Source organism: Hyperoodon ampullatus (genome assembly GCF_949752795.1).
Source record: "Hyperoodon ampullatus genome assembly, chromosome: 6".
NCBI lineage: Eukaryota > Metazoa > Chordata > Mammalia > Artiodactyla > Ziphiidae > Hyperoodon > Hyperoodon ampullatus.
Genome location: NC_136919.1, coordinates 3353292 through 3377916, shown reverse-complemented (window position 1 = coordinate 3377916; position 24625 = coordinate 3353292). Strand labels below are relative to the sequence as shown.

Below are 24625 nucleotides of genomic sequence, written 5' to 3'. Positions count from 1 at the left end.
AAAAGGAAGCAATTAAAATTAATTTAAGCCTGCGTTTTCATCTAAGCGCATGTGGAGAAGGCAAAGTATAAAATCCTTTTTTCTTTTTCTCCCTGTTAAAACATAAAACCCAGAGCTAATCAAAGACTTGTCTGAAAGGGGCGCTGGCACCTGCTTTTTAAATGGTGGGGTGAATTCTTGCTGCCCTTGGCAAACTTCTAATTTCTCACATGTCCTTGAGCAGGCAGGGGTGTGGACTGCATCCCACAATGGACACCCCACCTGTTTTTTCAATTCTCCCAATGGGACCGAAGCGGGGTTTACAGGCATGATTGAAAGTCAGGGACACTGAACATTTATGACAATACAATACAAATATTTACTTAAAACTCACAAAAACAAAAGCACCTTTAATCCATCGGAAAGGCACATGCAGGATGACATTTGGCCTGTGAATGGATCTTGTTAAAAACAGAGGCTCTGGAGGGTGAGGTGACCTTTACAAGGCTTACCTCGGAACAATTTTTGAAGGTCAGGGGAAGTACACATCTTCAAGTTGAATGTTTTCCAAAAAAACCCAAAAAACAAAACATGATCTCCAAATACTGCAGCCACACCCGGGGCCCTGTGGACTCTCCGTGCACGAGATCCACAGGCTCGGGGGCAAGACGCGTGGGCCCCGTTCCCTTCCCTGGGGAGCGTGGTGTAGACAGAACGGAGCTGGAGGCAGCGGGCGGCTGCGGGGCATCTAGGTCATGTGATTCGTCTCCGGGGCGGGGACTCGGCTCTTTCCCTTTGCTCTCTCTGGGTGTGGAGTGGGCCCGGCGTGGTGGGGAGGGACGAGGGGCCTTCACCGTCCAGGACACCCACGGGCGGTGCGCTGAGGTCACGAGGTTGCTCTTGGGGCCAGGCTCGCGGCTCCTAGCCCAGGAAGCAAGCCGGCCCCACTTCAAATCCGAATTTCTGTGACGCTTCACCAAAGTCGTTGAACATGATGTCCACAATGGGCACTTGCTCCACCTTGGGGGTGTCGATTTCCAGAACGGTCTTCTGATACCCTTTCTTTGTCTGGGGAAGGGAAGAGAGGGGGATGCGGGTCAGCGGGGGCTCCGAGATGAACCAGCCATCCACGCCCGCCACGGCTCCGAAAACCCACCCACAGCAGGACGAGCCATGGGGAGCAGGCAGCGCACCCCAAGACGTCCGCCTCACCCCACCCCCGTCCGCGAGGGGCACGGGAGCGCGCCTAAGGAGGCTGTGCAAGGGTCTGCAGCCCATTTGGACCCATGTCCCCTCCCCGCCAGGTGGCACATCCACACCAGGGACTCCTTGTTCGAAGATGAAGAAGTCTGAGAATTCCAAGACAGCGACAGCTGATCGCAGGCCCTCCCTGGGGCCATCAGCAGGCTGGGTCATGCTCAGAAGTGACCGGGATCCGCGCTCACAAGTTCGAGGAGAGGGAACCTTACCCGCCACCAGAGGAGTACTGGGTAAACCGAGGTATGGAGGGGCAGGGCGAGCTTGGGGCAAGGGCACCTGCTGGGATGAGTCAGGCCCTCCCTTGCTCCGACCACCTGTTCCATCCCCGTGAGCATCTGAGTTCACGCTCAGCACCGCCCTGGGGGACGTGAGCCCCACGGTTCTGATTTGGACACTGAGCCCCAGGAAAGGGACAGAACTGCTCCGGGAGTGGTGTCGCCCTCTCCCGCCAGCCACACCTCCCAGAATACAGGGGGTGAGGTACAGGTCCACCCCGGTCAGACAGCACCTACACCCAACCCTGAGCATCAGGACACTTGTCAGGGATGCACGGGCCCCGTCCCCCGTCAACTCCCCCAAGACGAGGGTCCCGGATCCTCGTAGACACGGTCTGCCCACCTGTCTGGGACCAGCAGCCTTCTCCACCTCGCACTGGACCAGGCACATCCTCAGCTGGATCTGCCCTGGGAGGCCCTCCCTCCCGTCTGATCCCCAGCGAGGCAGGTCCAGCTGAGGGAGAAGGCAGTGCCTCCCGGGGCCTCGTTCCCCTCCCGTGGGACAGCATGGGTCTGTCCCTCTGGGGGAGGCCGTGACCATCACCTGGGTGACCACATAAAGCCCCTGGAGCCCTGCACGACCCTGGAGAGGCGCTCAGTAAGTCCAGCTGCTAGGAGGTGGCCTTCACTGTCCGGGTGGCAGCTTCCGCGACGGCCCCAGCCCCCACATTCCCCACAGATCCCCCCCAGGGGGAGCCCACTCGGTGAGGAACAGCCCCTCACGAGGGCACCTTCATGTGACAACAGCTCAGCAACCTCACGGCACCATTAGGGACAGCCTGCGTGTGGCCCCCAGATCCAGGTGGGGAAGCCTTAGCTTGGTGTGACCGAGTTGGGAGGCGGAGCCACTGGGAGCCGATCAGGTCACAGTGGAGTCTCATGAATGGGATTCGCGCCCCTTTAAGAAACAGCCGGGAAGCCAGCTCTTAACCCCACGTGAGGACACGCGAGAAGGCGGCTGTCTGTAACCCGGGGGAGGGCCCGCACCAGAGCCCTTCAGCTGGCGCCCAGCTCAGACATGCAGCCTCCAGGACCGTGAGAAACAACTGCCTGTTCTTGATAAGTCCCTGGTCTGCACTGATTTGTGACAGCAGCTCAAGCAGACCGGGAGAGATGCTGGGCCACAGCCATCCAGCTAAGCTGCCCCCAGAGTCCCGGCCCTCGGAAACTGAGTCAAATGACAAATATTTGTTGCTTTAGGTGCTAACTTTGGGAGGTAATTTGTTACAAGCCACGGATAACTAACATGCTCTCTGCAGCTCATTTTTCTCAACTGGAGCTCCACGGAGGTGGAGACGATGGAAGGAAGCCTCACGGGGGCAGGGCTCCTGGCCAGGCCTCCACGCAGGCACCGAGCCTGGGAGAGACCTGCTCTGTGAGTTTCTAGATGTCGCCTCCTGAAGAGTCTCGCTGACCACGTGAACTTGTCCTCCCCACAGCCCTGCCTTAACGAGGGCACTCACTCCTACCCGCAGCAGGCCAGGCTGGAAATACTTTAAAGCCAGGACTCGCACGTAGGAGCCAATGTGTGTCCGCTCGGGAGCTCGTTAGCACTGCCGGCTCTGGCCCATCCCAGAGACGGGATTCAGGAGGCCTAGGGCGGATGCAGCGTCTGCGTGGTTTAGACGCATCTCGGGCAATTCTGACACACGTGGGTCACGGCCATCCCCTGAGCGACACTGTCTGAAGGACCTGCTCCCACGGCCAGGAGCTCAAGGGCACAGATGCTATGAGCTTCCAACACAGGGGCCGCGGCCCGGCCTGGGGGAGCACGGCCAACTGAGCTGCCAGGGAAGGGGCTAAGGACCACTGCGGCCTTGTAGCTGCTGGGAAGCACTGGGTGGGCAGCAGGGCTGGACACAGGGTCCCCAGAGAGGATGCCCACCCATGCCCCTTCAGGATGGAGCCCTGGGAGGAAGCTGAGCCCTCACCCTCCCTCGGCCAGTCCAGCGAGGAGGGGCCAGAGTCCACCCTGCCTGCCCCAGCTCTATCCCCTCACCTGTCCGACCACCACCCAGCAGGGACTCAAGTGAGACGTCTGGCCTGGCCTCCCCTGGGCCGCTGCTGTCATGGGGAGCTGTGCGGCTTCGGCCACAGGCGGCCTGAGCCTCGCACGCCAGTGAGCTGGGCAGCCCAGCCTTCTCCTTCCCCACAGGGAGTGGGGCAAACAGGCCTTGGCAGGGCCAGCGCCCGTCTCTCCCGCCCACAAGGGACGGCAGCGCGCGCTCAGCTGGCAGGGTGGTTTCTCCCGGATTGATGGGGCCCCAGCGCTCCGATGATCAGAGCGCTTAGAGGGGGCATCTGTAAGCTGTAAGCCGCCGTGTGCACACCGCTCCATTACCCCGTTATTCCTGAGGCATAAATAACCATTATGGGCTGGCAATGGCCCCTGGGGGTGCGCAGAGCTGCACAAACAAGGGGATTTATGTGGCGTGGCTCCTTGGGCCTCCTGCCCGCTGATCTGTGCTTCTCCACAGGGCCGGCCCTGCTCAGTGGCCCACCCATCAGGCTACAGAGGCGCACCGCGCCAGCGTCCGAATCCCAGTGTCTTTGGCCCTTATTTTTTATTTTTTTTAATAGAGTTATCTTATTTATTTTTGGCTGCATTGGGTCTTTGTTGCTACGCGCGGGCTTTCTCTAGTTGCGGCGAGCAGGGTCTACTCTTCGTTGCGGTGCGCGGGCTTCTCATTGCGGTGGCTTCTCTTGTTGCGGAGCATGGGCTCTAGGCGCGCGGGCTTCAGTAGTTGTGGCACGCAGGCTCAGTCGTTGTGGCACGTGGGCTCTAGAGCACAGCCTCAGTAGTTGTGGCACATGGGCTTAGTTGCTCCGCGGCACGTGGGATCTTCCTGGACCAGGGCTCGAACCTGGGTCCCCTGCATTGGCAGGCGGATTCTTAACCACTGCACCACCAGGGAAGCCCTGGCCCTTATCACCATGTGAATCAAGCAGCCCCTGTCACCCGGCCGCCCCGGGGGAGGCAGCTAGCACGCACTCCTTCAGGCCTCCTGCAGGATTACCTGGGAGGGGTGTGACTTTTCAAACTGCGGCTGAACTTCTGGTGGACAGTGGAGTTGGGTGGGGTGAGCAGAGCGCTGACCGCTCCAGGCTGTTCTTCAGAAGCGCCCCTATGCCCCACCTCCATGCTCTGCTGGGCCCAACCCTCCCCCGAATCCCCTCCCCTGCCTGAAGGAACATGGGCCCATGTTCTCCATCGTCAGAATTATTCTGTTTAGAGCCATGATCTCTCCACCTCCTCGAAGGTAGCATCTTTTCCAGAAGTAAAAATGTCAAGCGCCAAATCCAGATATTCCCATGCTACTAAGTCTTGCCTCTGCATTGGCGACGCCCAGAGGACCACTACAGAGCTCAGAAACGACTGCCAGGATTCCTGGCGTCAGGGCAGAAATTTGGATCTGTGTTGCTGATTTTCTCAAGGAGAAGCTCACGGTCGGGATGTCCCATGGATCTCAGCTTCGGAGCTCCTGGGCAGCAGGGCTGGCTTCTTTGGGTGGAGGCGAAGGAGCCCGGTCCTTCCAGCCTTCTGAGCGATCCCCAAATCTTTGACTGTCCTTCCTGTAGGATGGCAATTTTGTTCCCCGGGGCGCCTGTGGCAATGTCTGGAGGAACTTCTGGTTGTCACAACTGTGTGGGTAGAGGATGTGGCTGGTCACGTCCAGGACTTCTGCTCAACATCCTACAACGCACGGGACCCTTCTACTCCCCTGCCACACCCACACACAACAAAGAATCATCCGGCCCCAAAGGCTGAGAAACTCTGGTCTGGAACCAGGTTTTCTCTGCATGCCTTAAGGGAGCAGAACAGGAATGACAGGTGGAAATAATGGGCAAGCGGGTTCCAACCCATTTCTCAGAAGAGCTTTTCCTAACACTGAGACTTCAGAACCGTGGCCTGGGCTGACTCAGGAGTTAGTGAGCTCCCTGTTGATGGAGGCATTCAAGGTGCAGCTATGCCAGGAAGGGACTGCGGTGGGAAGAATGCTGGAGTGGGAATTAGGAGACTCAGCTCTGCCATACCCTGAGGGTCTTGGCAGGTCACTCACAAAATAAAGCGAAGACCCTGATCAGCGGTTCTCAGCCAGGAGTGGGGAGTGTTCCTCGTGCCTTGGGTACATGGATGCCGGTGATGTCCTGAAAGGCCCAAGCAATGGGCAGCTGCCCCAGATGCTGACAGCACACCCACGGCATCAGGAGACGTTGGCCCAGAGGGAGAGGACTTTGGATTGTAGGATGAAGGGAGGTCCGAGCTTGTCCTGTACCGGGAGCCTGCAGAGCCGGGAGGTCAGGTTCTGAGTTAGACAGCAGCACTGGAAACTTCTGGGCAGGCAGCTTCGAGAGGGAGAGGCACGGGGGCACTTGAATCTTCCCAGGAAGCTCTCAAGAGTGCAGGAGCCTTCTGAGATGCATTAGGGGGCCAGGAGCATCTGCCTTTTCACCCCAGTCGGTTCTTCACAAGATACATTTTCCCAGCATGCCTTCCAGGGAATGAATGGTCTCTCTTCCAGAAAGCCAGTCTGCACCCTTTACCAGATGACACGTACGGGGTCACCCAGAGTGTTTCCCTTTCTGCCGTGGAAGCTGAGGAGCCCCAAGCCCCGTCCCAGGCTCTGCCTCTGCTCTATGAGAGTCCCTGTTTCTCCTCACATCTCCACCTTGACTGTCTTTTTTTTTTTTTAAAGGGATTTTAAAAAAATTAATTAATTTATTTATTTTTAGCTGTGTTGGGTCTTCGTTTCTGTGCGAGGGCTTTCTCTAGTTGTGGCAAGTGGGGACCACTCTTCATCGCGGTGCACAGGCCTCTCACTGTCGCGGCCTCCCTTGTTGCGGAGCACAGGCTCCAGACGTGCAGGCTCAGCAGTTGTGGCTCACGGGCCTAGTTGCTCCACGGCACGTGGGATCTTCCCAGACCAGGGCTCAAACCCGTGTCCCCTGCATTGGCAGGCAGATTCTCAACCACTGCGCCACCAGGGAAGCCCCACCTTGACTGTCTTGTGCTCGTGAGCCCGTGTTGCCTGAAACAATCACAGGAACAGGGCTTCTTCTGGGGCTCATGGCAGCTGAGCACGGCTCTGAGCTTTTTAGGCACGCTCCCCCTGGAACAGCCCTGTGACGTGGTGCTATTATTACCTCCGCTTGTAGAAGACAGACACGAGGGATGATTTTACTTGGTGCCGCACGACCTTCTGGGAGCAGTTTGGGGTTTGTGTCAGGAACGTGAACAAATGCTGGATGGCTGAGGCTTCCGGATGCTTCTGGATCCCTTTCCACAGGGAGCTGCATCCCTATCTGACCTTAAATAGGGACGAGTTCTGCACATTCCATGGGCAGGTCTGAAGGACTGACCCTCACCAGTCCCAGGGGCCAGGGCAGCATGGAGGGGAGGCCCAGCATCCCGAGGATGCCGTCCTTCCGGGCACCCTGGCCCCATGCCTGCCCTACACTCACCTCTAGCCCCAAGGAATCCCTTGGGGGTTATAACTAGATCCTTTTGTAGGGAGAAGGACTGGAGCTTCCCACAGCTGAAGGGTCTGTCCCAGTCCAAGCGGGGCAGCCGGGGAGGAGGCAAGACGTGAACTTGGGTCCACCTGAGTCCTGCTCTCAGCGGCTACTAGCGACCCAGTGGGTCAGCACTGCCCTCCCGCTTTCCTGCCTGGCTGAGCCTGCCTTGCAGGACCATCCAGACACTCTGGCTTGGCCAAGTAGCCAGACCACCTCAGCAGGCCTTAGGGAGAACCCTCAGATCCCACACACGCCCCCAAAGCACAGGACAGGAATGCACAGCAGGGAAGATGGATGCACAGGCAGGAGCACCGGCTGCTCACAAGCACGCAGAGACAGCTCAGTGCCCGGTACACCTGCCCCTGGCTGGGGACACCTGTGACCAGCTCTGATACATGTCCTGGCCACTCTATATAACAAGGGTGTTGGAGCCAAGTGGCGAAACCTTCTGGAACCAGGAAGAACCAGAAGGGACTGCAGATGGTTCACTCAATGTGGAAATCCACGGGAAGGGCCCTGACCGGAACTGGGGCCTGGGAATTAGGGAAGAGCTTTCCCGACCTCAAGACCAGAGGCACAGTGCCTTCCAGAGGAGGGTGTCCACAGGCGCCGGCACCGCGAAACTGGCCCTGGACACTAAGTGGGGTGGACCCCCCATTAGCCCTGTCCCCAAGGGAGCCAGGCAGGGTGGGGGCCTCGGGCAGGGTCTCTGGGGAGCAGGTGGTGAGAGGCCGGGGGTCTGATGTCAGATGTGACACTAAGACCCGCAGAGGCGGTGCTTCCTGCTGACACCCCCATCTCCAGTCCTGGAGAGGCCACAGGAGGGACACGTCTGAGGGTTTCACCAGGACTGGGCCCTGTGCATGGCCCAGGACAGGAGGACGCAGCTCAGACCCGGGCTGCCCAGGGCAGATGCAGCCCCGGGAGGCACAGTCGAGGGGCTGACCCTGGCAAGCACGGGCCGGGGGCCAAAGAGTGAAGCAACCCCAGGCCTGACTGGCTTCTCGGGCCTGAGCAGAACGTCCTTCCCAGAGGGCGGCACAGGGTCCAGGGAGGTGACCCAGCAAGGGCTGGGGGTGTCACAAGGGTTGACACTGTCACCGCCCTCTGAGTCTGCAGGACACCTCCCAGCACGGCCACACTCCCAGGAGCAAACTCAGACTCAGCTCCGGCCATTCCCAAAAAGTGGAGGCGTCTCAACTTCCAAATCGGACCAAGAATGCTCCATGTCACACCAGGCACGGGATCAGGGACCCCGGTCGGCCTTTGCCATCAGATCTCAGCGTGGCCTTCCCGACCCCAGTTCCGCGGGAAGGTCCCCACTTGGCCTGGGGATTCCACGTCCACCAGCCACGGTCAGCGGCACTGTGCCTGGGCCCTCGCTGCACCCAGGGCCCAGGACACGGTAGGTGCCCGAGAAGTTCGTGGTGACCGAATGAACTGCATGAGGCACCAACAGACACCGTCCCCCATCCCCACTCCCAGGCAGGGCAGCGGGCGACACTCACAGCACAGCCGTCCACCAGGGCGTGAATGTAGGGGCTGTTATCGTAGGACATCTCCTCATCGTTGGAGCCCAGGAAGCGCATGGCCTTGTCGTAGCTGCCCGTGGCGGCGTCCTGCCAGGCGACCGACTGGTAGCAGTTATAGGTGATGTTTTGGTGGGCGGAGGCGCTGAGCAGCCGCAGGAAGGTCATCTGGACCACGCCCACGGGGTTGCCCTCAGTGTCCACGTAGGAGAGCTGCAGGGGGACAAGAAGGGGCGCTCAGCAGGGAGGGGACACACGGCTGCGCAAAGCCCCTCGTCCACACGGCCGGGGCTTCCAGAGCTTCAGCCACTCGCTGTCTCCTCTGGAGCGTGGGCCACGCCAAGAGCCCCATCTGGAAACCTGCTGCACGCCCGGGCCCCGGGCCCCAGGCCAGTATGCACTGGGCTCTCTGGGGGGTTCCCTGGAATACTGTGAACCACGCCTCATTCCTTTCAGGGACCTAGATAACCCACCCACTCCACTTTACCGGGTTGGTCCCTACTCAGCCTCCAGGGTTCAACTCATGTGCCTCTGCCTCCAGGAAGCCTGCTGGGGTTCGGTACCCTCACCCACCTTGGCCTGCCTCAGTGTCCATCTTTCCTACTGGCTGTGAGGCCCTCCACACGAGCACTGGACTCCTGTGTCAGAGGCACCTGGGGCCTGGTCTGCAGCCCTCCCTGGACCGTGAGTACCCTGAGGGCATGGGCTTGGCATGTACATCCCTGTCACTGTGCCCCGATGCCGGAGAAAAGAAGGTGCTCATTAGATCATGCTAATACATGAAAACCACTGGCTGATCTCTGTGACGTGCAAGGACCTGGCTGGGGCCATGAGAATTGGAGACAGAAAGGGCAGGTGGCTTCGGGGAGGAAGGGGCCTGAGGCATGGGGTCTTGGCCAGCAGACAGGAAGGCCGGCCTGTGAGAGGGTCACAGGACATATGGCCAAGAGCCAGAAGCCTGGAGGGACCAGGCACCATTGTGGAGGCACGGGGGAGAGGCCATTCTTGCCCCGTCCCGGGCATGGAATCCAGCAGAAAGCAGAGTGGGCCGTGCTGTGGCCTGGGGTGGTCAGCCCACACTGAGCGGGCAGTCCAGGGCTCTCTGGTGGCAGGAGCCTTGATGAAAGCCCCGCTCTCTGCCAGCAAACCCAGGGCAGCACCCTGGAGAGAGCGTTGGTTCTCAAGTGGCTTCTCAGCGTCACAGGTCGAATGCACGCTGGGTTGAGAGCTCAGCCGGGCGCGGGCCAGTGCCAGGCGTCCCGAGAGACAGATGAGTTTCTGCGTCTTCTAAACTGCAGCTTTTTGAGCTGCTGGACACAGGAGGGGCGGGGACAGTCCTTAGCCCCCGGGACGAGGCGGGTCTCTGCTCTCCCTGAAGGCCCTCAGCGTGAGAGGCCAGGCTCTCCTCACACACCCAGCAGAGCAGGCTTGGCCCATCACGTCTCCCCGTCAGACGACGCACAGACGGACATCAGGATCGGAGACCCGCGTTTCCCCTCCCAGCACACGGCCGCTCCCCCGCTGCTCTGTCTCGGACCCTAGCCCCCAGCCTACCCTAAACGAGCCGTCCTGAACACACGAGGGAGAATTTAAGCTGATATTGTGCACGTATGTATAGAGACATCTATACAGTTAGAGCCGAAGGCAGTGAGCCAGGCCTGGGATCCTGCCCTTCCCGGCGGAGCGGCGGGAGCGCAGAGCTGCTGGCCAGCTCCCCACACAGCCACCAGACACCGACTTCCAGCCGGACCTTGAGGAGAGAGAGTGGATACCAACCGCAGTCGGGGCCGTCGGGTGCTCCTCCTGGACGCAAGGCGACTGACTGGAGGAAGGACGCATGCAGAGAGAGAGGTGGGCAGTGCTGGACGCAGAAGGACCTGAAGCCCCCAGTGCCGGGCAGGTGGAGGAGGACCAGGCACGGCCAAGCCCCGCCGCGAGGCCCCGCCCTCCTGGGGGGAAGCAGCTCTGCAGTATCACCTTCACGTGGGATGCCCAGGGCAGCCAGCCCAGAAAAGCACCTCTTTCTTCAGGGAGGGACCTGTATTTACGCCCTGTCCACTCTGATGGTCACAGGCTGCTAGAAATGATGCAGCAGGAAAATGCCAAAGACGAGCTGATGTTTCCCCTAGACTGACCCTTCACCTCCATCCTTGGTCAACTGTCTGCGAAACAGGACCCAAGCAGCGGGCAGGCTCTGGGCTGGCGGCTGAAAGTGGGTATTCTCTACCCGCTTCCACAGAGCAAGGGGGTGGGTGTGCGGGGCCCTGTCTGGAGAAGGCCACCAGCACGGCTGCAGAAAGGACCACGGCCCCGGCTCCTCCTGACTCCCACGCCCCCCGACCCTCTATCCACCCGGCTCAAGGGCCCCGGGCACTGCCTCCCCGAGTGGGCGTCCACTTCAGGTCCTTCTGCCTGCCAGTGGCTCCTTCCCAAGGACAGCACCGAGGAGGTGAAGGAGAGGAGAAACAGCAGGAGAAAAAGGGGGCAAGGGTGCCGGAGGTCCCCACACAAAGACGAGAGGAAGTCCCCAGACGTGGCAAGGTGAGCGCAAACCTCCAGTGTCTGGAAAGAGCCGCAGTGACTGGGAATCAAGGACACGGGCCGTGAGATATTAACTGAGCACAGAGCACCTCCGGGCCTAGGAATTGGGGGTCCCCAAGTGCAGCGGGCAGAGGCCGCTGGAAGGCCCTACTCTGAGTCCTGGGGGAACGTGGCCCTGGGACCCCCCGGGGAGCCAACTGAGGGCAGGGGGTTGGGCCCGAAGTCGTGGACCCGAGACCTGGCTTCTGAGTGGGAAGGACGTCCTTCAGGGATGGCCCAGGTGGGACAGGAGCCGAAGGGTGGACGCAGGAAGCAAAGGGGGCTCTCGGGGACCGGCAACGCGGCCACGTCTGGAACCCAGTCCTTGAACTTGCCGGGAAGGGAGCACAGAACTCTGCACTTGATTCCGGAAACGGGCCCAAATCAAACTCCCGAGATGTTTGGGGAAAACACCCTGCTGCGTGGAAGCAGTCGCTGGCCCCACATGACCGGGTCCCAATGGCCTCGGCCTCTATGCCGGCTAGAAAAGCATCACATCCAGATCTTTAGAGGGATGCCAGTTGCCTTTCACCTCCGGGATGGCCTAGGTAAGACCGGCTCCCCAGAAGTTAACACAGGGACCAGCATGGTCGTGTGCGATGCAGCGGAGAAGCCCAGGGTCCCATGGGCAACCGGAATGGCCCCTCGGCCCCCAGCCACAGCAGGGGCAGGGCACGAGGAGGATGGATCCGGGAAAGAACTGGATGGGTTAATGGTCCAGGACCCACTTCATCCAAGCTGCCCGCTACAACTTAGCAAAATAAACCCTCCACTCCTGGTGTCTCTGGTCTCAATTCCTGGCGGCACCCAGCTGGGGCTCTGAATGCCAGCTTCGGGTCCTCCACCTGAAGAGACAACCATCCAGCTGCCTCCGGCTAAAGTGAAGCCTCGTCAGGGTGGCAGGAGGGGCCGGCCTGAGCCTGGCGGTCCTGGCCGTGGAGCAGTTTGGCCAAAGGGCAGGAGCAGATGCGGCGCTGGGGGCGATTAGTCCCATGCAGAGCCGAGCCAGGCCGTGCCGCAAGCAGGCAGCCCCGCGGCCACTTACCAGGGACCCGCGCTTGTACTGACTGTACCAGGTGGAGGGCTGCTCTTTGGGCCAGCGGGCCATTTTACTCTGCAAGATACGAAACGGGTGGGTTTAACCGACACTGCACACACGTCGGAGGCCGTCTTACCAGTTTGCCACGCTTGAATTCACTGAACCAGGAACCCGGGTTTTCTTTGGGCCAAGAAGTGATTCTGGCCTAAACATCGAGGCGGGAGGTGGGGAGGGAGAGAAACAGAGAGAACGACAGTGTTACTTCCGCCTTCACGAGAAATGCTCCCACGTCCTGCAAACACGCCTTCTCCCTGCCCAAGCGGGCCTGCGTCCTGCCCTCACGGAGATGCGAGACAGACGGCCTCCTGGGAGAAGATCCCTTAGGGGCACCTAACTCCCCCAGAGCTGGGCGCTCACTCCAGGACGGACCCATGACCGCAATGGGGACGGGGGAGCCCTGGTGCTTTCCAGGTGCGGGCACCTGCTTCACGTGCAGGGTCAGAAGCGTCTGCATCGGATCAGTTCTGTGTATCCAGCACCTAGGATAGAGCCTGGCACTTGGTGACTGCAGAAAAATGCTCGTGGAGTGAATTAATGAAGGGGTGAACGGGCGATTCTCACTCATCTCGCCCAGATGACGACAGTAATGATAATAAGACCATTTACTACTGATAGGCTGAGAGCAGACAGGTGGGCATTCTCTGATTTGAGCCCCTGATCTGGAGGCGTGGCTCCATCTCCAAGGCCTCTACCTGTGGACAGAGTGGGCAGGAGACCCTACCGAGGTCCAGCTGGGTGTGAGGTGTGCGTGTGTGTTTCTGCATAGGGTGTGTGTGTATGTGGTGTGTGTGAGTGTGGTGTACAATGGTGTGTGTGTAGTGTGTGTGCTGAGCGCGTGGTGGGGCTTTCTCTTTGGGGAGAGTGCCCACAGGTCCAGCCTGTTCCCAGCCGTCCCTCCGGTGCTCCGCCTGGGCGCCGGGTCCCGTTCCCCATCCCCTGGCGTCTCCTCTGAGCTGGGCTCGTGCAGGGGAGCCTGAGAAGCGGCCCCACTGGAGGAGGAGCAAGTCCAGCCTGCCCCCCGCCCCTCGGGACTCTCCCCTCTGGTTCCAAACCTGCCGCTGTCAGCGCTGCGCTCGAAAAGCACGAAGGCCACCTCCTCCCAGAGCAGGACCAGAGGCGTGGGCAGGTGGGCGCCTCGCCCAGACTTCTGCCCTCCATCCCCACCCCTTCCGCCACCAAGGGGGCCCTGCAACCCGGGAGACTGGGCAGAATGCCTCAACCCGCCCGAGGCTCCAGCCCGTGGGGCCCTGGCGGTCAGCACAGGTGCAGAGGAAAGGCAAGGAGCAGCGGGGGTCACTCGGTGCCCCAAGCCCACCGTCCGCCTGGCTCCACCACCAGCGAGGGCTCCTGGGGGCCGTCCTACTGGTCCTCCAGCAGCGAGGCCGTTTGCAGAGGACAGACAGCAATGAAAGGACACGAGGCAGCATTTTCCCACTGGAATTTCCTCCTGGGCCTCTGCCAGATGCAAGGGTCCTGAGGTTTGAATTTCCTTGTGAACCACAGGGGTCTTGTTGCCAGGGGTGTGGTTTCCCAGGGATTTAAAATCCCAGGTAGGGAGAACGTGAACATGAAACAGGGGTGCCCAAGGCATCCACGCCAGTGCAGTGCCCCTGTTCCTGCCGGCCCACAGGAGTGCCGGAGCTCCCCTCGGGGACAGTGAGATTTAGGGACAGGGCACCTCTCCCTCCAGAGGAAATGGCTCTGGGCGCTGAGGCAGCTGGGAAGCCGAGGACCACAGGTTGCCCGACTCCTGCTGTGCCCAACCCTGAACCTGCAAGGTACCAGGGCTGCGGCTCCAGGAACCCACTGCCCTCGGTGTGCGGCACGGGATAGGGAGCCGTTGGGGCGGGACATTACGAAGGGGGTCTGTCCAGGCAGATGCAAAGGGCACTGCGGCCAAAGTCTCCACCATCTGCCCAGGTAGAGACCTCGCCCCCCTTCCTCACCTGTCCTGGGCCACAGTGGGCCTGGCCTCCAACGCCTGCTTGACAGAAAGCAGCACACGCCTGCCACACACGCCTGTCCCTGCACGCCACCCACACGCCATCCACACGACATCCACGTGCCATCCACGTGCCATCCACACGCCACCCACACGCCATCCACGTGCCACCCACACGCCACCCGCACGCCATCCACACACCACCCGCAAGCCACCCACACGCCGCCCACACGCCATCCGCATGCCACCCACATGCCATCCACACGCCATCCACCTGCCATCCACACACCACCTGCACTCCATCCACACGCCACCCACATGCCATCCACCAGCCACCCACACACTACTGCACACCACCTGCACACCCATCCACACACACTGGTTCACACCCTTCCGCACACACAGAGACCCCACCACAGAGGGGAGGACGCTGAAAGACCACAGAGGTGACTCAGATCGCCACCCCACAAAATCTCCATGGATCAGAACCTCACTAAACAGACTGTAAAGGAATGCATGGCACTCAGGAGCGATACCCAGGAAGCTGACACTAAGAATTTCAGCGAACGCCAGCTTCTAAAAGACGCATTTGGGTCACTTTCGCTCCCCAAAGTCCTTCCATGGGTTTCAGGTTGCTCTGAGGTCAGAACTGTAGGGTCATTTTAGGAAGGATGTGACCAACCAGTGGTGGAAATCCCAGCCCTGGCGGGGTAGGGGGAAGATAGCCACGCGCCAACCACCCCTTCCACTTCCACAAATGAGGCTGCACTAAGCCCGCCCCATTGCTAGAAATTTCTTCCTAAGGCAAATTCAAGTCTACTTCTGGAGGAAAAGCCTTGATTTTAGATCTGGCCAGTTTCTGGTTTTCATCCTTAAAGCTGCATGCATGTGAAATATCTGGAGCCCTGGCCTGGCCCCAGCAGGAGAGGAGGCGATGGAGGCAGGTACTCACCCCCTCGGACTTCTTGTCGGGGAAGACGCACGTCGACCCCCCGGCTGTGAAGTTGCAGTAGACTTTGAAGGAGTCCCTGGAGCAGCCTTGGTTCGGATCCACCCAGTATTCACCTGGATCACAGGGTTAGAGTTGGGGTTAGGGAGGGAGGCGGGTCGTGAGAGCTGCTCCTTGGACGGTTCCAGAAGCAGCTGCCACATCTCAGTCCAGCAGTGACAGCACACAGCCCAGGCACGTGCCGCAGCACAGCCCTTTCTGGGCTTTGCCCAATGGCATCCTGCTGTTCCTGCTGGGCCCACGGAGTGACAGGGACAGCCTCATCATCAAGAGCACAGCTGGAGCGTGAGGCCCACGGGGTCCAAGCTCTGGGGACCCGGGAGGGTGGCTCTGCCTGCTGGCGGGTGGATGGGAACCCAGAGGTGCTCCGGGAAAACTCCTAGAAGTTCACGTTCTTAGGATCAGAGTCAACTGGAACCACAGGCACCCCTTAGATCTTGCAGAAGAGTTCATCCTTCCCAGAGCAAGCCAGTGTGATCTTATTTTCTAGTAGGTAGGTAGTGCTTGGTTATTAATGGTGAGAATGGGACTGATTTGCATTTTTATCATATTCTGGAGTCTAAATAGTGCTTCCCCAAGTACAACATCAAATACCAGCATGAGGACTCTTATTAACACTGACAGCAGCTGCGGCCAACATCACGTCAGGCCCAAAGCATTTCATACATTGTATACACGTCCTCTGATAGGTATGTGTTTTAATTCCCATTTTATAGATGGGGATCATGGGACCCCGGGTAGAGCAGGTTACCTGCCAGACAGTGGCTAAGATTAGACCAGACCCCGGCTCTGTGTGACCTCACAGCCTTGACCTCTTGCCCCAGCCTCCCAGGACAGCTTCGCCTCCTACTATGATGTCTCGTCAGGTGACCAGGGGGAGATGCCCCTGCATCCCCACTGCACGGAGGGGGACCTGAGGCCGAGTGAGACGCATGCCCGCCCAGGCCTGGGTCCCTCCCGCCACACCGGCTGCTCAGCCCCGACCCCTGCGTTGGTCCCCGGGCCCACGGTTGCCCTACCGTCGGGGAAGTCAGGGTGGCAGAGCTGAAGGTCTTTGCAGGTGCGCGCGGGGTTCTGCTGCGTGCCCAGGGGCCGCTTCATCTGCTCGATCTCCAGCTTCAGGGAGTTGAGGGAGCCGAAGATCTCCTCCATGCCGTCCGCGTAGTCCATGTACTGCTCACCCTCCCCGTCATCCATCAGCTGGCTGGCGTCGATGTTCCGCCGCGTCCTGGACGCCTGGATCGGCAGGGGCTGGATGACCTCGCCTGGGGGGCCCTGGGTGTGGAAGAGGGACAGTGATGGGTGGGAGAGGACGAGGCGGCCCCCGGGTGGCGGCAGGGCCGGGACCGCCAGGGCTGCACCTGCAGGGTCCTGGGCCACAGACACCAGCCCCTCTTAGTAGTACAGTCTTCTTCCCTCTTCTCTGTCTCTGGAGCATTCCACACCCATCCCTCGGGGCCTTGTCTAGGGCTGCCTGCTCCTGCCACACACACACATGCATGCACACACGCTCACACACACGCATGCGTGCACACGTGCGCACACAGAGGCACCTGGGCATACACGCACACGCGCACACACACACACACACACAACCCTCCCCCTTCCTCTCTCCTCAACCAGACTTCCGAGGCGGAGGCGCCCTGGGCTGACCTGTGTCCCGGGGAAGCGGACAGGCCCCGCTCCGCCACACACGTTTCATTAACGCTTTGGGACTAAACCACACAAACAGATGCTTCCACGATTCCCTCGGTGTCAGGAGAACCCCCACCTGGCTCCCAAGCCCTCAAGGGCTACTCACCGGCAGACCAGGGGGTCCTGGCTGGCCTGCTTCACCCTTCGGGCCAGTTGGACCCTGGGGAAAACAAAAAGAGAACCAACCTTGGTCACGGAGGCCTGATGTGACTTGAGTCCACCTTGAGGTCTAGAATGATCCCCGGAAACAGGTGGAGAAGGTGGAGGGACAAACCTAACACGCTGGGGCCCCTTCCCAGTCCCAGATGTGACAACTGGACACCCCAAGGAGGGGACTTAGGCGGACAGAGCCCTTTCTGCAAGGCAGGGAGCCTCGGTCTGAGATGACTCAGGGTAGAGGTGAGCTCAGGGCAGCCCAGCCACAGAGGAGGGGTGTGAACGACCGGCCCCATGAGTCAAGGGGAAGGGGGACCCCAGGGTGGTTCTCATCCAAGGGGATGCACATCCCTCCCCCAGGTGGCACGGGCCAGTCAGGGGCAACACCACTTACTGAGGATCCCTTAGCACCTTTTGGACCAGGAGGGCCCTGCGGAGAGAGGGGCAGAACGTCAGCGGGTGGGCGGTCCCTTCCCCTCCCGGCACCGGCCTGCTCTTCACGCCCTCCTTGCGCCCGTGTCCCCCCTCCAAGAGTCTACGCTGGTACTTGCTTGACAGGAGAGGTGGGCGGGGGCAGGCGCTCACCCACACGGAGGCCAGGAGGGTCCCGAGTGCCCCGGGTCAGCCTCCCACCCGTCCCAGCAGGGAAATCACAGCTCAGGCAGCCAGAGTCAGACGTGACAAGTGTGTGCTGGCCTCAGAGGCCCCGACACAGAGCCGCTCCAGCCCTCGCAGCAGCCCACAGCAGGGGCCGGCATCGGACCAGCCGGGGCCACCTTGGGCCACGTGCACCCAGGCCCAGGTGGGGCTCAGAGGCTGACTGGTTTCGGGCGAGAAAAGACTCAAGGCTGGAGGATGTCTTTGCAGTCCTGGGTCTCCCAGCTGCATGGGGGGTGCCCAGGCTGGTGAATAGAAGACGGCACCCCAACTCCTTACGTCCGGGCCAGGCTGGCCCTGCTCATGCCGACGGGGAGGGTGGCGGGCCAGCCACCATCTTCGCTGCCCCCAAAGTGCCTACCGTGGACTGTCCACACGCCCTACAACGCCTGGAGACGGAGGCTCCCCCCTTCTCCTCCGCAGCCTGAAACCAGAGCCCAGTGACCCCACTACCTTGTTTCCACTGCTTGGAATGTGGATGTGAATTAATGAGCAGATCAACCCGTGGTGCGGGGCACCAGGTCCACCTGGGCTGTGGCCCAACCCCAGGGGGTCCCATGACTTCCCTGTAACTCTGAGGCCCATCCTCCCACTCTCCCAGGACAACCCAGGGAGCCGCATGCCCCTCCCAGATACGCACCGGCAAGCCAGGGGGGCCCGGGGGGCCAATCGGGCCCGAAGGACCAGTGATACCCTGAAAGGAGCAGAAACGTGGTCATCAGTGCTTGGATCAGGAGGCAGCTTGTCCTGCAGCCACGCCCCTCGGTTCTCGCTGGCCTCTTCCCCCAACACGGGCCGGCCACGTGTGAGGGGAGCCCTCGCTCCCTGCTGGGCCCGGCGGGGGGCCTGAACACCTGCTGTGAGGCTGAGCACCCCGGCGCTGCTGCCCGCAGGGCCGCGGGGAGGTGGCTGAGCGTGAACGCTTCCTTCTAATGTTCTAATGTGAACCGTCCCTGCCTGGTTCCCTCTGGCTGCTTTCTGCTCCCGAAGCAGGGGTCCCAGGACAGGGGGCGGCAAGTGTCCTGGGGTCCTGCCTGTTCTGTCTGTCCATCCAGCCTCCCAGTGGCTTTTCCCACACTTGGAGTTTGCAGCCTCTGAGCCGACCCTCTCTCCAGGTCTCGGTGCCACGGGGAGACACCGTGGACTAGGCTGGGTTGGGGGGACGCCATCCCACGAGCTTCCTCCCCGCCTCACGGCCCTGCCGCCTCCAGCTCTGTCTCGGGCGTCCTGTCCTCTTGCAGGTCAGGTGCAGGCCAAGGTGGGCAAAGCACAGGGGCACGTGTGAGCCTGTCACAGCTGGCTTGGGGAGCAGTCATTCACAGGCTGGAGTGCGGCCCCGTGGCCCTGACATGGGGATGGAAAGGCCGGCCTGCCAGGGCCCTCCGCCCCTGCCTCCACTCGCTCCCCACCTCTCCTGGCCATGGAATCCACTGCCAGAGGCTCCCAGGTGCAGGACACGCGAAACTTGCAGGCTAAGGTTTCCTTGGCTGTGGTTTCCTGGGGGCTTCAAACTCCAATGAGCTCCAGGGGTTCCCAGGGAAGTCTAGGGTCAGGTGTGCATATATGGGGTCAAGGTGGGAGCGAGGATGTGGCTGAGCATCGCCAGTGACCTCCTGGACAATTAGTTGGGTCAAAGGGTCTTGCACAGAGTGAGGGGAAATGACCTTCACTTCTGAGGTCATCAGGACCATGAGGGCTAATGAGGGCCCAGGCTGGGCTCCAGTTCTGCCCCAGGTTGCTGTCACCTGGGCGAGCCCATTCCCTCAGCCGTTCCCATCTTGATTTGATTGATATGGGGACGTCATTCCGGCTCTAACGAACCTCGGGTCTTTGGACACAGAGCCAGCATCCCACGCACCTGTTCTCCCTTGGGGCCAGAGGAGCCCTGGGGGCCGGGGAGACCGCGGTCACCCTTTTCTCCCTGTTCGCCCGGAGGTCCGATGAGCCCGATCAAGCCTGGATGTCCCTGTGGGAAAATGAAGGGGCATTTGCGGTGGCAACACCTCACGTCCAGCCACGTGGGCCAGCTAGACGTGGCAGCGCATCTTTGCCTTGGGGGCTGCCTGGAATGGACACAGGCCCAGGGCAGGTGCTGTCCACGGGGCCTCACAGGCCCCCGACTGAGGGCAGGGGCCAGGTCTCCAAATCACATGGATCTGTGTTCTTCGTGTCCTCACCCTGAGCACATGATAAACGGGGGGGAATTGCTGAGTTTGAAACCACGGGTACCTGAGGGGCCTGAGTTTCAACCACAGAGTCCCCTGGAACCCCATCTCACCTTTTCCCCTTTGGGTCCAGAGTCTCCTTTGAGGCCAGGGAGTCCTGGGGGACCCTGCAGGGGAGGCAGCGGGATCAGAATTCTCATTCCCAATCCCGCCCTCCGCCACCACCGGGGGCTCCTCAGGAGCATATCCGTGACTCACCATGGGGCCGGGGGGGCCATCGGGGCCTGGGGCTCCTGGGAGACCTTGCTCACCCTGAAACACAGTGGACCCTCCGTGTGAGCCCCACCCTGGCCATCCCCGTTCCCGTCCCCATGCCTGCTCCCCTCCCTCTGTAGCCGTGCCCCCTGCCCCAGGCCTCCCCGGGAGCCACTCACCACAGGGCCAGGGATCCCTCGCAGGCCATCGGGCCCGGGCTTCCCAGGGGCCCCCTGGGGGCCAATGGGGCCAGTCTTCCCAGGAGGGCCTTCCAAGCCGGCTTCTCCCTGCAGGGCGCCAAGGAAGACACGGTGGGACCCCAATGTTTGAGGCTCCGGTCACCCCAGCCCAGAACCGCTGCTCAGAAACCCCAAGGAGCCTTGGAGAGAACCCCAGATGGCCCCAGATATCCAGGGGCTTCCCCTGATTCTTCACGTTCCTTATCGAGGCCGCCCTGCCCAATCCTCCACCCACCAATGTCCACAGTCAACTGTGCTTCCAGCCTCCCAGCTGTCATGGCCAAAACAACAGTTATGGCTGGCACAGAACTCCTGGTGGGCACGGCCGCCATTTCCTGAGCAGACGTGGGGCTGGACGAGTTCCATCACTGTCTCAGGTAATGCGGGAGCACCTCCGAGAAGAGGCCCCGCCCAGCACCTCCGGGCGGGGAGCGGCCTCGAGGGCTCTAGGCACAGGGCTGCAGCCTAACCTCACTGCACGTGCACCCCACCCTCTCCTCAGCCCTACGTGGGCACCGTCACCATCTCTGCTTCGCAGGCAAGGCAGCTGAGGCCTGGCCAGGCCAACACCAGGCCCGAGGGCACCCAGCACTGGCCTCCCCACCTCAGGCTGGCGGGGCAGACAGAATGTGACAGCAGAGTCGGGGACCCTGGACCCAGAGGCGCAGCCAGCCCGCCTCCCTCTGAGCCCGACCTGCCCCTCTCCGCATGTTCACATATGTGTCCAGTCCCCACCCTTGCGGCCACCATGCCCTCGGCACGCTCTGTCAGGTCTATGCAGGGTCACGGTCATGACCACGGCCGGGCTGAAAAGCACTTACCTTAGCTCCTTTCTCTCCCTGCCTGCCTTCGGGACCTATGGGGCCAGGCGGACCCTGGAAGGAGCAAGAGGGCGACATGTGACAAGTGGGTCCGCAGAAGCTCAGTGAGAAGCTGAGGAGGGGGCGTGGAGGTCACTCCCAGGCCCTTAGCACGAGGCCCAGGGCCTCCACGTCCAGAAAAGGCCCCTGGTCAGGCTGCGGAGAGGGCACTCCAGCAGCCTCCTTTCCTGGCTGCACACCAAGCGGCCAAGTTTACTGCAGCCCCAGAGAAAGACTGGATTATTCAATTAGCTTGTTCTGACTTTTCCAAAGGTCTGACCCAGGGGAAAAGGGGTTTTTTCAGCTCCATGGGTGTTTTTCTCCCGTTACTGACGGTGTCAGCAGTGGGCTCATCCTAAATGGAGCGGAGCATCGACCTAGTGGGTCTGCGATTTGATGATGAGGCAGGAAGCTGAGCAGGGAGTGCCCTTCAAACAGAAGCACTTTTTTCCCCCAGCTGCCTAGGGCCCCAGGGTCCAAGCCGGGGCGGGGGAGGGGCACGCTTCATTCAGGAGGTTGACAGGCAAGGGCGCCCTGCAGCATCACTTACCCTTTTTCCTGGAGGCCCAGATGGACCTGGTTCACCAGTAGGGCCCGGGGATCCCTGGTGTCAGAGAGAGAGAACAGAGCATTTAGGAACCAGGGACAGTTAAGCTAAGACGTGGCAGGGCTGGGTGGGTCTGAGGCTAAGAAAAACGCAGAGTTTTCAGTCTGCTTTGTCCTCGGCCAGCCCTGAAACTGCCTGTCTCTCCTTTTGCAGAATCAGCCCTAAGTGGAGGTGGTCCTGGAATCCTCTGCTCTGACCTCTATGTTCAGCCCGTGGGCTGCAGCGCCGTAGGGGACCCGCCTGCCACCTGCAGTTCTGCTACATTTGGGGAACGTTCCCACCACGCCTGCCAGCACCCCTTCTGCAGAAGTGGACCCCGAGGCACAGGGAGGGCAGGTGTTGTCCTGGGTCACCGGCTAGGAAGCGGTAGAACAGCAGACATCTCTCCAGGGGAACTGGCCCCAGAGCCGGTGTCCCTAAGCTTTCTGAGCTCGAAGCAACGTTTCAGAAAACTTGACATCAGGTGAGAGGCAACGTCTAATGTGAGCTCAGCTCCGGGGGCTGATGTGGAAAGAGCCTTTGGAGGAGAGCATCTGACTCCAATCGGGCAGAAACAGGTAATCCTGACGTTCCGGTGTGGGCTTCTGGGGGGTGTCGAGGACGCCAGGCTCTGTGCGCAGAACCACTGTCGGGACTGTGTGTGCATTTCCCCTTCTGGGAGGAGGGGTCCCCAGCTTTCAAGGTTCCTCAGAGGGAGCTCTCGGCCCCCCTGCGGTGGTTGAATCACTATTCTAAGGTAACTGGGTGTAGGTTTTTCTCAGAAATGAACAAAGCAAGTTGTAAACCCCAAGCCCTGACACCTCCCCGAGGAGCTGCGTCACGGTCCTTAGAGGTCCTGGGCGGACTCACCGTTTGTCCGGATTCACCGTCATCTCCTTTGTCACCAGGGGGACCGTCTTGACCCTGTGGGGCCAAAAGCAAGTCCCTTCTGCCTCCTGGATGGCACCCGAGTTCAGGCACCAACACACAACGCATCCCCAGTCCTCACCCCAAAATCGAATTCCATCCCAGAGGTGCTGGCGCCTAGGGCGCTCAGAAGTGGGAAAGGAGAGTCCTAACAGAACTAGAAAGGAAAAAATGGGGCCAGCAATGCGGGTCATGGGCTGTGGGGACCCAGGGGCTCTGCCACCTTGAGCACCTACCGCGGGGCCAGGCTCTCCGGGGGGACCGGGATCTCCGGGAAAACCGACCGGGCCCTGAAACAGAGGAAGAGAGGCATTGGGGCCCTCAGCAACCCGGCCTGGAGCGCGCTGCCCTGCGTGGCTGCATCCAGACTGCCGCCCAGCGCCGTCCAGCCCCAGAGCATCCCACTAGCTCTGACACCTCGGTGCCCTTCACAGCAAGAAGGCCTTTCCAGAACATCCTCTCACGTGAGCCACACAAGCCTGAAAGCGAGCAGTGCGGGACAGCCCTCTCGACTTCTGGAGGCCCTCAAAGGGCAGGCTCGTGCCCCCACTTTTGTTCCTGGAGCCCCCGGCTGACACTGGAACCTGGACCTTTAACCTCTAGAAGGCGCTGCTCTGCAGACCCTCCTGACGCAAAGCCGGGGCGGGCTGCAGGAGGGGAGAGGGGCCACACAGAGCCTGCTCCATCCAGAAGGCTGCCCGGTCCACAGACACGGCCTCCGAGGTGTCCCCTCGTCCCACGTGTCCCCTCTCTCACCTCCACTGTTCTGGTTCAGTAGCTGGTGTGGAAGCCTCTACACCTTAGGAAATCACCCCAAGACCAGCGATGGTACGGCAGCCCCAGCGCACTGCCCGTGAGTGAGGATGATCTGGGGCCCCTTGGCATCTCCCAGGTACTCACGGGGCTGCCTTTGGGACCGTCGTCTCCGGGAGGGCCCTTGGGTCCAGGGGGTCCAGCAGCACCAGAAGGGCCCGACTCACCCTTCTCTCCCCTTTCGCCTTTGGGTCCCTGCGGGGGAAAGGTGGGGACCTGTTCCCAGAGCCAGCCTTGCGGTTGCCTCGGGCAAGAAGCGGGCCGGAGGTGTGTTCCTCACCGGCATCGGGTGGGAAGGGAGCACCCTGCCTGTGGCCGGGCCTTGGCCCCTGTGGGTGCCAGCAGCTTCCCGAGCTCCGCCAACCCTCAGCAGCTCCCTGGGGGAGTCTGGCTCCCCTGGGGCCATGAGGGGGCCTGAGTAGCCCACTGGCTTCCCGGGGCCTCTGAGGCCGACACTCGGCTTCTAGGTGGGCAGGGTTGACTCCTGACGAGACAGCAGGCAGCGTGGACCCAGAGGGGCTGCAGGGACCCAGGCCGCCCACCCAGTCAGTGGTCCTCAGGTGGAGGGAGCCCAGGAGACCTCTGTCCACCAGCCGTCTCCTGGGCCGGAGGGCCGCCCTCAGGGAGGCCTCAAGAGACGGCTCATCCGACCTGCGAACGTCTGCATGTTCCAGGTCTGGGCTGACCAGGTGACAACGATGGGCCCCACATTTACGGAAGCCAGTGCTAGGGCCTGGAGCACCACGGACGGCTGTCCTGGGTGTCCATCACTAACGTATACACACGCTCACTCGCCACGGCACTCCCTCTCTTTTCCAGCAAGATGGTGAGGTAGGCACAAGAGGAGACGTGACTCCCATTTCAGGGATGGGGAAACTGAGGCAGAGCGGGAGCCTCCCACCCAGGACCCATCCACGCTGCATCCCCCTCCCCCCCCAAAGCCCACCCACTCACCGGGGGGCCCCCTTCGCCGGGAAGGCCAGGCTCTCCAGCTTCGCCGGGCTCACCCTAAGGAGGAAACGTGATGTGATTACAGCAGCGATGAGGACAGTGGTTCCAGCGTCAGGCATTTAGCGAGTCGT

At 61.1% G+C, this 24625-nt stretch overlaps 1 protein-coding gene across 2 annotated transcripts in view; it reads right to left on the bottom strand.

The window, feature by feature from the left end:
• Nucleotides 1-357: 357 nt before the first annotated feature.
• The window catches only part of COL5A1 (collagen type V alpha 1 chain), a 158787-nt gene continuing 134519 nt past the window's right edge, over nt 358-24625 (bottom strand). Inside the window, exons 49-66 of one of the 2 annotated variants that reach the window (XM_079707147.1) lie at nt 24498-24551; nt 23631-23738; nt 22967-23020; nt 22674-22727; nt 21768-21821; nt 21179-21232; nt 20298-20405; nt 20122-20175; nt 19977-20030; nt 19557-19664; nt 18339-18392; nt 17436-17471; nt 16992-17045; nt 16210-16465; nt 15134-15246; nt 12316-12384; nt 8540-8773; nt 358-1047 (exon numbers count right to left, since the gene is read on the bottom strand). In XM_079707147.1, the coding sequence (XP_079563273.1) occupies nt 901-1047; nt 8540-8773; nt 12316-12384; nt 15134-15246; nt 16210-16465; nt 16992-17045; nt 17436-17471; nt 18339-18392; nt 19557-19664; nt 19977-20030; nt 20122-20175; nt 20298-20405; nt 21179-21232; nt 21768-21821; nt 22674-22727; nt 22967-23020; nt 23631-23738; nt 24498-24551 (1665 nt within the window). In that variant the 3' untranslated portion in view covers nt 358-900. Of the gene's footprint in view, nt 1048-8539; nt 8774-12185; nt 12255-12315; nt 12385-15133; nt 15247-16209; nt 16466-16991; nt 17046-17435; nt 17472-18338; nt 18393-19556; nt 19665-19976; nt 20031-20121; nt 20176-20297; nt 20406-21178; nt 21233-21767; nt 21822-22673; nt 22728-22966; nt 23021-23630; nt 23739-24497; nt 24552-24625 lie in introns of both variants that reach the window. The other variant, XM_079707148.1, reaches the window with a different exon arrangement.